Below are 12,084 nucleotides of genomic sequence, written 5' to 3' on the forward strand. Positions count from 1 at the left end.
TGCGCCCGGCAGCAGCTTCTCCTCCTCCGATCAGGAGCAGAGCTTCATGTCCCTGCTCCACCGGTTCCCGCTGAAAGATCTGGAGGCTTTGCCGGGGCTGTGGAGGCAGTCATGGGCAGGGGAGGAGATCCAGTAATACCAAGACTGAAATTCTGCCATTGTCTGTGTTTAAGTGGATGTCGTTGAAAACCTTAACAAGAGCAGTTTCAGTACTGTAGTGCTGTCAAAAGCCTGACTGGAAGACATCAAAACAGTTATTTACGGCCAAGAAGTTGTTCAGCTGTTGAAAAAACACTTTTCAATTATTTTACTTAAAAATGGGAGGTTTGATATTGGCCTATAATTTTTCATTGTTGCGGAGTCTAAATTAGCCTTCTTTAGGAGCGGTTTAATAACTGCAGTTTTTAGGGCTTGTGGGAAGACACCTGAGAGAAGGGATGTGTTTACAATTGCTAAAAGATCAGTGGTCATGCAGTTTGAAATATTTTTGAAACATGAATATGAACAGGCTGCCAATGGAGCTGCTGACAGCAGACATCTCTTGCTTTTGTTTCCAGGGCCACACTTAGATCTTTATAGATATGCATAAATATATATTAGGAGAACAACCTGTATATCCCGATTTCCTACAGAGTCCCTTATAAGTGTATTCATTTCACTTTGGTACTGAAAAAAGACAAACATTTTTCAACAATTTGTTTACTTGCTCATTCTGGCTGGTTTAACCAGAGAAAATTCTTTCTAATGACAGTGTGACTCACACAGCCTCCCAGATAGGCTTCTATATCACATACAAATGGTACATTGAGAAATGTAGAAGGATATCTGCTAAAATAAGAGTGAATCAGCTTTAGTCTGGTGTCAGTTCTTCTTGGATTTGGCTGACTTGTGTGCAGACTTGGAGGTGGAGTTGTATGTGGAGGACAGCAGCATGGTGATGAGCAGCAGCATGGGTACCAGCAGATATGGTAAGTATATGGAGACCAGCAGCCAGCGCTCCTGCAGGGTCTGGGGACCAGGGTGGGGTTTCATAGGGAACTGGTACAACAGGATGTGAGCTAGGATCGGGACCAGCGTGGTGGCCACATGTGTGGAATACACGATGGCAGGAGTCCTGATCCACTTACAGCCACCTGAAACACAATAAACACTTATAACGATATAAAGTTGACACTGTCAGGTCCATTCTCCATCCATTGTGTGCGGCCCCTTTAAGAATTAGGATTTGGGAGTGACGCGGATATGAAAGCTAGTTTATCCGTCTTTCCTTTACAAGTAGGAAAATTATTTCTCTCTTTATTTGAGAAAAGTTCATATTTGTGTTGTCAAATTTCACTATGACCCTGAAATTCTGTCTCTTGTGTTATCATATACTGAATGCAAGTAAAACTGCAGAGCAAAATCACCCTCTTTCTGATTGAACCAATCTATGAACTGTCTGAAAAAATGGATATCTGCGGCCCCAAATGGGCCCCAAAAGAAAATTGCCGCGCACTACGCGCGCAAACATGCCACTCCCCTTGGGGCTAAGCCCCCCCTTTCTATGAATCCTAGAAACGCCCCTGATCCAGACTATGGACACATGGACTATGTGTTTTGAAATTATGTTGATTTGTACTTAAAAATGTTGTGTAAAATAAATTCCATTCAACATTTATTTGGGTTTGTGGCAGAAAAATCTGCACGACAAAACAAAAATTAAAAAAATAAAGATTCACTGTATATACCCTAACTGAATTGGTATTTCGTTCCCCACAAAAGTGTTCTGGGTTTCTTGTATTAAAAGGTGTTAAATTGAGAGCATATCTACGATTGAGCGATTGCCTCCACATGGCTCAACATGGCTGAGTCGGCAGCTAACGGTGCAAATAACGACAACAGTGCTGACGAAGCTAACAGTGTTTACCTCGGGGGGAACCGGAAGGTGGCTGTGACGGTTCCGGGGCGACGGCGTGAGTCGGGACGTCGTTATCAGCACTAACCACTGTATGAGCGCTGACTCCATAACGCCACGATATCTTTACATTGCAAATGCTGCTATATTAATGCTTTGACTTTTGAGTGAAGCACCTTTAATACTGCAAACATTTGAGTGGGATCATTCCCATGTGTCCCCTCTTGATATGAACTAACATTGGTAGTGACTGGTAAGGGCTAATTCTTGCAACTCAAATAGCAAAGGACCGAAAGGAGATGGGCGTGTCAAAAGCATTTTCAATGGTAAAAATCTGTTTAGCCTCTGTGGAGATATAAATGTCAAATGAGCACATATTTGAGTGATTTCAACATATTGACTCAGGGAAACATGCATTTCACATTTGCCCTAAAGGAAAACCATTGGTGAGAACATCAAACCGTTTGAAAGGTCTCATTAATGTGTCATATTAGCAGGATTTAGAGCTGGGGAACAATCGTGAAACAATATTTCATAAGGCCATTCACTCATGCTGATGCGCGTTTCTGTGTCAATAAGCAATGAATAAACAGAGGCGTTCAGGCACAATATAAAAAAACAAACTCGCCAGCGTCTCCTCCACCACGTTCTGTACGGACTGACCTTTCAGGAAAGCATACGCTGCTACGGGGAAAAAAGGCGTTTGAAGCAAAGCCTCGCAGAAAATGAAAGACCTGAACCAGACTGGCGGATCCAGAACCATGGGGTCTTTGAACTCCTCTGCGTACCACTTCAGAAGATCTCTCAGCTGGTGGAGAGAAAGACTCAATGTGTGATTTGTCTCGTAGAAACAAAACAGTTGATTGTGACGTTGGAACTTTTTTTGTCGGCTAATTTACAACTTATTGTAATTTGGTGTGTTTTCTGCTGGGTCTGACACTTACCGGCTGAGGATACACATGTCCAGGCAGCAAGGCTTGTAGGTCAATAAACAGTGTGATAGGAATGTGAGAGGCGAAATAGAAGAAGAAGAGTATTTCTAACACACGGACAGACATTATCTCTCGCTTATTCGCTGCAAATCACAGATAACAAACTGGGACTAAGTTCGTAGCAGACGCGTGTCACAGACGGTAGAAACGCGTGTTCACCACGACGAATCCCATTGGCTGGCAAAGAGAGAAGGGGGCGTTCCTGAACCCAATGCCGCTTCAGGTGCTCTTCGTAAATATCGCTTTTGCTCATACAAAAACTTATGGAAACTCAACTGCAAGCATTTTACAACCGATTTTTAAAATTTCTTTTAGTTGATTATTTTTTCTTCTCATCATTATCTATTTATGTAATTATTCAATTCACTTCAGACTTTATTAAGGACACACCTCCTCTATCTATCTATCTAAATAGATATACAGTATATATTGATTATATATAGTTGGTATGCATATTGGTTGAAATGTAATTTTGGTTCTGCTGATAATACATTGCTAAAATAATGTGTTCTATATGTTCTTGGTTTTGGAGGAAAATTAATAAACAATGAACAATCAAGACTGAATCAATAATTAAAACAAAAACCTTGAATTTAAATATAAAAGTAGGGAATTACAAATGTATTATTAATAATAAATAGGAAAATAAGAACACACAAGGTTTATTTCAGAAATTAAACAAGCTTCTATGACAGCCAAGCAAAAAAACGACACAGAAATTGAGTTATCAAAAGGATGGATGAAAAAAGATTTACAAAGTTAACGAAGAAACATAAAACATGAAAAAAAACGACTTAAGAAGAGCATATAGGTACGCCATTTTTACCAGGCTCTCTGCTGTGATCAAAGGTTGTCCCCGATCAGATAGATGTAGCTTATAAATTATAGGAGAAGAATGACTTTCCCTGGGGGGTTCCCAGTTTTTCACTGCTTGTTATTTCACACACACACACACACACACACACACACACACACACACACACACACACACACACACACACACACACACACACACACACACACACACACACACACACACACACACACACACACACACACACACACACACACACACACACACACACACCTTCAGAATTGTGCCTCTTCTGATGCCTTGGTATTTAGATGGGACTCTTATCTTCCACAATGATGCTGGCTGCCTGTAGACATTTAGCTTCCTGATATTCAGCCTCATCTTTCACCAAAAGCTGAGGACTCTCAACATCCACATAATCCTGCAAAAAAACACAAAAAACTTCTATGTATTTAAGAAAATACCACTACAATCTACTGCTTTTCCAGCTGCAGGAACAAAACTGTGACGCAACATAAGCAGCTCAGAATAAAAGATTTACATTTTCTGTTCTAAATGCTGTGGTCTGATGGGTTGCAAGTTGTTTTTGGTATATTTCAATAGCCAAACAATGAATATTCAAAGAAGCATGTTCTATTTTTGTGATTGATTGACAAGTCATCTCATAAGAAACATCATAACAATGAGCCTTTAAGATAAATGGGTGTAGTTTAAAAATAATGAACTCAAGCTAAAACTTTCACTAAAACTGCAGTTGTCCTGGCATCTTTGAAAATATGATGCGTTACATAATACGACTTTAATCAAGTATGTAAAGTCAAATGCCTGTTTAAAGTCATATCACCTAAACCCTGCAGTCTAACTTAAGATACATATTATTAAGGTTGAGACTATTTCTGGCACCATGAAGGTCCCCTGAGGTTTGTTTTCTTTATTTCCTTTACAAATTACAACAAGAGAAGGATTGAAAAGATGAAGAACAAATGACACAACCTTCAAAAGATGAATAATCAATTTTGTAAAACAATTAAAAGACGGCGTAGCCAGCCGTTCCTTACCGCGTCGTTTTCTATGATGTTCTCCAGCATGCAGACAATGTCAGTGAACGAGGGTCTCCGGGTGTACAGCTCCAGCCAACATTCTCGCATGATATGAAGTCTGTAGGGTTTCAAGAAGGGATTCATCGTGTTAGGAACTACTAACTATCATACTTCATACTAAAAATGTTATAATAACAATGTTATAGTGCTAAAGTAAAATGACTGTCAAAACTGATTCAGAATCAGATAGCAGATTCAGACTGATGGTTTGGGTTAATACTGTTTTAGTCTAGATCTGGTATCGAGTACTCATGATGTCTCTCTGACAACAAAGACGTGTCTCCCTCAGTACGGCTAACAAGTTTAAAATGTTATTTTATGAGCTGCATATCATTAGTTAGGACCTCAATGTTGATTTTTACTGTCACCACAGAAGACTAGCATGAGCCCCTTTTTCACAGAACACAGATGCAGCATACAAACAGAACAATAACAGAAGAGCCAGTGTTATATCACACCAGACACAAATATTATAAAACATACAGATAATAAGTGCCTTGATAGCCTTTTTGAACAAATAAAGTTTTTTATTGATAAATTGATATTTAAAAAAAAAAAAGAAGATTGTGTCAACATCATTATCAAATTTATTACAGAATAAATATTTGTCTCCATTTCTTGAGTTTTTGTGGAAACCAAACACCACATTTTGTTAAAGTTATGAGGTGTTACTGTTGAAGCATTTGAATCAAAATTTCAATAATGGATTTTTCCCCAAAGAAGATAGAAAAAATATTTAATTAATTATACTGACATTTGGTTACGGTTTATTTTAACGAATTACTCTTTTTTATATTTTGATCTCCCTCGTGCCTCTCAAAAGTAGAGGAGGGGCCTCCCTCTCTGCCTCTATGGACCAGCCTCCTCTAGTTAGCATCTAGTTTGAGGGGTTAACCCTGAAAACGGACGAATGAGAATCAGGGTGTGCTGCACCGACAGACACTCTGTGTCAGAGCTTAGCTTCTGTGGTGTAGCCTGCGCCTCATTGATGGAATGTTGTCCGAAATCCTGGCTGTGCAAGAAAATATATGACGTAGAGTTATCCTTCATTTTCAGCTGCCCATCACTCACACACATTTCCTTCAGGAAGCTTTCAAGTTACAGCATGTTTTTTGGTTCTTGGTTACGTAGAGGATTGCATTACGATATTAGTAATCCAATCCATTAAACAATAATGTATACATTTGCAGATAAGGCTCATGGTGTACATAGACTATAGTTGAAATGCTTGTTAATTGTCAGTTTTCACTTACATCTCTGGACTGCAGCCTTCAGGGTCTGTGTTCTTCTGACCAATACAGATGTGGTACACCACTTCCTCTGAGGTCTCAAGGTTTGGGTATGGCAGTGCACCTGAAAACATATTCCAAAGTTTAAAAAAACATACACGACATTTTATATTGATCACTCATGTTTTTCTACTGACTACCTGCTGTCTTTTAAAATGTACCATACCATGATTTCATTTCATGCTCTTTGGTTTTGTAAATAATAGGCATCACCTACTGTAAGAACTGTCAGAATCATCAAGATCACATACATCAGAGTTTAACAAATAGACCAATATTGGCCCGACTAATGACATTGTTTTAGGGTGGGAGGGAATGTGATACTGCCTTGAAATACATTTACAACACATACGTTTAATTACAACTAAAGCACTCAAACAGGGAATGAAAAATCTGTTCTTTGGCCTTAGCTCATATATTTAATCATTTATTTCACATTTCTGTTATTACGTGTGCAACCAACTCACCAAATGTCTGCATCTCCCACAGCACGATGCCAAATGACCACACGTCCCCCTTGAAGCAGTAATAGTTGTTCTTGAAGTACTCAGGTGGGTACCAGCGCAGCGGCACCCGCTGCTGTACAAGTACCATACAATGGAAAAGGTCATCAGTATACAGTGTCAGTGGTAACTGCAATATATTGATATCACTTTAGTAAACTAATGAGCTCGTGGTGGAAGCTATGAGTAACCTCTGGGCTACATGAATGACACCTTCACAGCTGGTCTTTCTCTAAATCAAGGCCTCTGTCTGAAACTGTTGTTTCCTGTTACAGAACATAGATTCATTTTGAGCAACAGAAGAGCTGATAACAGCCTTGGTAACAAGTTAATATGGTTTCAAACCAGGTTCATAAGTTAAAGGAAGCTAGTTCAAGACATTTTCAATCAACCGCATGAGGACTTCCTGTCTGCAGCATACGGCTGCCAACCGTACACTTCCTGTCATTACCACTTGATAGAAAAACACTGACCTTACTAAAGTGCCACAAGTTCGCATACACATTTTTATCAAAAGGTTAAGCATGTGTGACAAGTTCATATGGTAATGGTAAAATATGTGTGTAAAAGTTTGTGTCACATGTTGCATTGTTCTTGTTGTTTATTTTCCAAAACAATGCAACATGACACTTTGGCATCCTATTGTACATTCACTTTAATCAGGTTTTCAAAATGAGAGAAAGCAGTTTAGCAGATTAGTTTGAAGTGTAACTGCTGGCAGAAAATGACAACCCTGTCAGTTTCGATACATACTAACATTTATATACAATCTGTCACTTGTTTAAGTCAAATATTCTGATGGTCTCATGCTCAGTTATTTGGGTTGTACAGTAGCACATGACAATTTGAACTTGACAACTCGTAGGATAAGTGAAATCCCAGCCGTATCAACAGGAGAGTTTACTCTGCGTGTGTGTGTGTGTGTGTGTTGATACTGTCGTACCCGTGGGTTTCTCCAGCGGCTGCTGCGGCGGCGGCTGGCCATGCGTGTTAAGTCTCGAGCCAGGCCGAACTCCGCTACTTTCACTTCCCAAGGAAACCTATTGACCACGATGTTCCTCAGAGCCAAGTCACAGTGCACAATCTGCAGGGAAGACCACAGCGACACTGCTCAGCATGCGACTATGATTGGTCAGTGTGGATGAATAGTAGCATAGTAAATCATTATTCAGCAACCTACTGAGCACTTCATAACAGCCTGTAATGTTGTTACCATTTTGGAGCGCAGGTGCTGCATGGCCAGAGCGATGTGGTAGGAGGCAATGGTGAGGAGGCTGTGCAGCTCAGGGTCTGCACTCAGGTGGACTCTGTTGGTCTGCAGGAAGGTCCTCAGAGTGCCGCAGCTCACATGCTCCATGATCAGAATGTAAGGCTCTGCATAAATCAAAGCAGAGAGAGAGGATGGAGGACTAACAAGGAGGAACATATCCAAGGTCTCATCTACCTTCATTGGTGATCTTTAATAGGAAAGTGATTTCAATCTTGTAGAGGAATGACAGTCTGTGGATAAATGTCTCTGACCCTCAGTGGTGTTCCACTCCAGTAACTGGAGGATGTTCTTGTGGTGCACCAGTTTCCTCATGATGGAAATCTCCGTGTCCACATGCTTTGGACGGACACCTCAAGGAAAGAAGAGGGAAAAATAAGAGTAAAATCCACTGAATCTAGGAGGACTCAAAAGTGAAATATGAAGGGGCTTCCAACATCGAGTCATGTGGATAATAATTAGTAACAATATGAACTGGAAAACGGAAAATAACTGAAACAGCAAACTAGCAATTAAAATCACTTCCAAATTCAGTTTAAATGACCATCTTTAGTTAGCATGTCATTTATAATTTGTCACATGTCTGTTCAAACGCTGTTATCTCGCCGTCAAAAGTATTCATCTAGTTTCTCAAAAGTGTCCTACATTACTATCATGTACTTCACATGAGTGCTGATGTTTCTGGACAAACAGTGCAGTTTGGATCGGGTTGAGTTTAGCTTTAGATTTAAGAGACTTCAACATGAAAGGGAGGACAATTTATTAGCTGCTACCAGCAGCTCTGTATCTCACTCTGTCGGTCCACAAAAATTCTGCATGGAGGTCAAGTCTGTGGGATGTCAAGTTGTGTGTTTGTGTTCATGCCAATTGTCCTTTCACTAAGCCCCGCCCCCTGCTACTACTCCATCATGCTGTCAGAGCTACCATGGAGCACACACTGTCACTAATCGCACTCCCTGAATAAACAAAAGAACAATTTCAGAGATGTCAAACTGACTCATCAGTGAAAACTGGTTAAAGTGACAAAGATAGAAGCTAAAGTCTATGGACTACAGTGTAGAGATCTAGAGGGGTAATGTCTAGAGCAGACAATGAGGTGTATGAAAGCCACATCATTCGCTTAGTGTGGGAGAGGAAGGAGAGGTGGGCTGAGTGTATTTTCCTTCACACCTTACCACAGCATCAACATCCTAAACAGTGGCAGTTAAACTCTCTTATTCATGATTCTGCAAATACAGCGATAAACCAATGTTAAAAACCTTTTGCATGCAACTGTAGTTCATATTATGCTACTGAACTGTACGCAGCCTGTTGACCCCGGCTGCTTTCAGTGCAGTCCTGGTTATTAGTTGAAGCAATGCAAACCAGCAGCAGTCACAGTTGTTGCAGCTTAAAGGTGCAATGTGTAAGATCACATAGAAGTCAGCATTTTTAACTATTCACCACAACTGGGTTCATACAATCTAATCAGTTCTATTAAAAAATGCCAAGTACTAACTAACAGCAGGGCAAGAACAAACTTCTTACCTGAAGGCTCGTTTCTGCCACATTGGATTTAATCCAATAAACAAACTACCAAACTTACAACGATCCTGTTCTGTAAACCGGTTGCCAAGCCCTTGGGGCAGCTCTACTTTTTCGTCCTCTCATGAGGGCAGACATACATAGAGGTCTTTGACATAACGTCAACACTGTAACCTTTTATAATGTTCAACTTTTGAATGTTTTTAGACTAAAATTCTGGCCAGATCGTACACACACCACTCTGGGCAGCAGAAACAGGCTGTGACACAACACTGACGTATTGTCACATTTATACAAACATTGGCTTATTTACATATCCAGCAGACACACAGTAAAATTAGCAGTCATTTGAGTCATGTTTATGTCCTGATGATTAATCTTATTCCAATATTGAATTCTCTTTTAGCTCTATTGTGGTCTCCAATTCCTGGAACAAACATTTGTTTCTTTAGCAGCTAAATGCTCAAAGTTGACCAGCTAGACGCTAACTCTGTGTGTCTGCTATTGGGCTTTTTTTTGGTTGCTGAAACAGCTGACAGCTGATGCAAATGATGCTTAGAAATGATGGTGAGAATGAACCACAACGATTCATTTTTTTGCTTCAAGCGACACCTCTCACATTACACAAAAACATTTGACCCTGTGGCAGCTTTAAACTAGCCAAACCATCAACTATGAAGACACTTGTTTTGACTGACTTTGTATTGCTGGATTGAGTGCACGCTATCCAGTAATATTGAGTTCAGGTGCTTGATTTTGTCACCCATCCTAATTATTGTACATATTTTGGGTGAATAAAATCCCTATTTTTCTCACTTTACCTGCTCTCCCAGCTTTATGTGTACCCTGGTCCCTCACAGACCCATTGTTATTATAAAAATATGAATTATCCGATTTAAGAAAGAACAGTCTTCAAAACTGAACGTAAATATAAACGAGAGCAGTATTTCCTGTGTAAAATGTGTGTGATTGCTGCTCGCACTGGTACTGATTGTTACCTTTAAATGAGTCATAGCATCCATTTTACACAGACTTCGATATGATTCATCATCGTCATCATTCCTCAGTGTGAAATCATGCACATGTTAAAACATATGTAGCTATAACCATTTCTGATTTACAAGTTAGCAAAAGAAGATATGGAAGAATAAGTCGTATGCAACATGTGTGTTATAGCTGTACACCTCGCCATTTACTTGGGCTGATAAATTGAGGTTTTTCTGCCCCTGCGCTATGACTTTTACCTCAATACTTGAGTGATTATGTCTGCCTCCATGGCAGCTCTGCCTCAAAGAAATGCTTGTAGGTCTAAATCTGCAGAGGAGAATGTACCTTCCTTGCTGATCTTGCAGGTGAACATGTTGTGGCCTTTACACGTCCCTCTGGTCATCCTGGCCTGGTAGAAGACCCCCTCCTTCCCTGCTTTGATCAGCTGCAGCAGGTTCAGGTCTGACTTGGTGACACGAGGACCCTTAAACAAATGCCATAAGAGGGGACTTTGCAACATCAAATCCGAGCAGAAAAGCAAGGGATTAGGACAAGTGACTGAGAGGACATGCAAACAACACCATTCTGGTCAAACTCATTTTTGCCCACATTGTATAAGAATTGTGATTCTGGCTCTATCTTGAACTACAGTGACACTATCTGTCGCACAAAAGAGACATGATCAGCACTAATACTGTAAATCAACATTGTTGAGATGACGCAGATAGAGAGCATGGTTCACATATATCTGTCATGTGAGATTTCCTTACGCTGCTTTAGCTGACTGCTAGTGGAAATCAAGCACCCCTAAAATAGGTCAAATATCTGATAGCAGAAAATATGAGCATTATTGTGATGAGATGAAGTGGGTGGTGTATCAGTGGTACCTGCTGCAGGCCTTTCCACAGCCCCCTGGAGGAGGGCCTGACTGTGCTGGTCTGCTGCAGGGAAATGAGGGGAGGAAGCTCCTCCTCCTCCCCCGCTGCTGGCACCGGCCTCACAGGCATGATGGGAGCTTCCAGCCGAGGAACGGCATCCAGCAACAACTTGCTACCTTGCAGCTCTCGAATGGTCTGGACCAAAGAACGATATCTGCAAGAAAGAGAAGTGTATAATGTAAAATACCATACACTGTACAAGGTTTAAGGGAAAAATATTCCAGCAAAAGCTCAAGGCCGCTGTACCAGGGGTGTTTTGTTTGATGGAAAAAGAAATAAAATCTACCTGATGAAACAAAAGTTTACTCAGATAATGTTTCTATGGTACTATTTCCTATTGGAGGCTTAAAGGTTAGCAATATATTCAGAGCATTAATGCAGCAAACAACTATTTGCTCCGTAGAGATAGAGACCGGAGTGTAGGGGGGGCAGAATGATTCTCTGAACAAGATGGCGAACAAGTTTTGTTGGCTTTTTTTTTTTTTTACAATGACTGAAGAAAATGCAAGCTTCTCTCAATATGTACACATATGTCACTCTCTCCAGGCTCGCATGTGTTACTTGAGAAAGTCTACGTTCATGAACAGGACCATATAGCCGACCCCCTACCCCGCTGGCAGACTACTTCGCCCAGAGGAGAACAGACGGGAGCTCCGGAGAGGACGCCTGGCTGGTTAGCTAGCTCGTCTTTGGCGTTCCCGCCTGCTCTCCTGCCGGTTGAAGCGGTGAGGATGGAGTTGGAGCGACCCAGCACTGCTGCTGGCCTCCAGCAGTAT

At 40.8% G+C, this 12,084-nt stretch overlaps 2 protein-coding genes across 2 annotated transcripts; both read right to left on the bottom strand.

The window, feature by feature from the left end:
- Positions 1–683: 683 nt before the first annotated feature.
- Positions 684–3,023, bottom strand: tmem97 (transmembrane protein 97). Its single transcript, XM_076075475.1, has 3 exons — positions 2,839–3,023; positions 2,558–2,702; positions 684–1,133 (listed from the first exon to the last, which is right to left on the bottom strand). The coding sequence occupies exons 1-3, from the start codon at positions 2,950–2,952 to the stop codon at positions 862–864; spliced, it is 531 nt and encodes a 176-aa protein (XP_075931590.1). The 5' UTR covers positions 2,953–3,023; the 3' UTR covers positions 684–861.
- A 509-nt stretch (positions 3,024–3,532) lies between these two features.
- LOC142931524 (tyrosine kinase receptor Cad96Ca) lies at positions 3,533–11,386 on the bottom strand. The gene is made up of 9 exons (XM_076075484.1): positions 11,258–11,386; positions 10,716–10,854; positions 8,114–8,212; positions 7,806–7,966; positions 7,536–7,676; positions 6,557–6,668; positions 6,054–6,153; positions 4,759–4,858; positions 3,533–4,121 (listed from the first exon to the last, which is right to left on the bottom strand). Exons 1-9 carry the CDS (start codon positions 11,375–11,377, stop codon positions 4,008–4,010), a joined length of 1,086 nt encoding a protein of 361 aa, XP_075931599.1. The 5' UTR covers positions 11,378–11,386; the 3' UTR covers positions 3,533–4,007.
- Between the last annotated feature and the right edge of the window lie 698 nt (positions 11,387–12,084).

This window comes from Anarhichas minor, unplaced genomic scaffold, assembly GCF_050575085.1.
Source record: "Anarhichas minor isolate MPS153535 unplaced genomic scaffold, ASM5057508v1 ptg000052l, whole genome shotgun sequence".
NCBI lineage: Eukaryota > Metazoa > Chordata > Actinopteri > Perciformes > Anarhichadidae > Anarhichas > Anarhichas minor.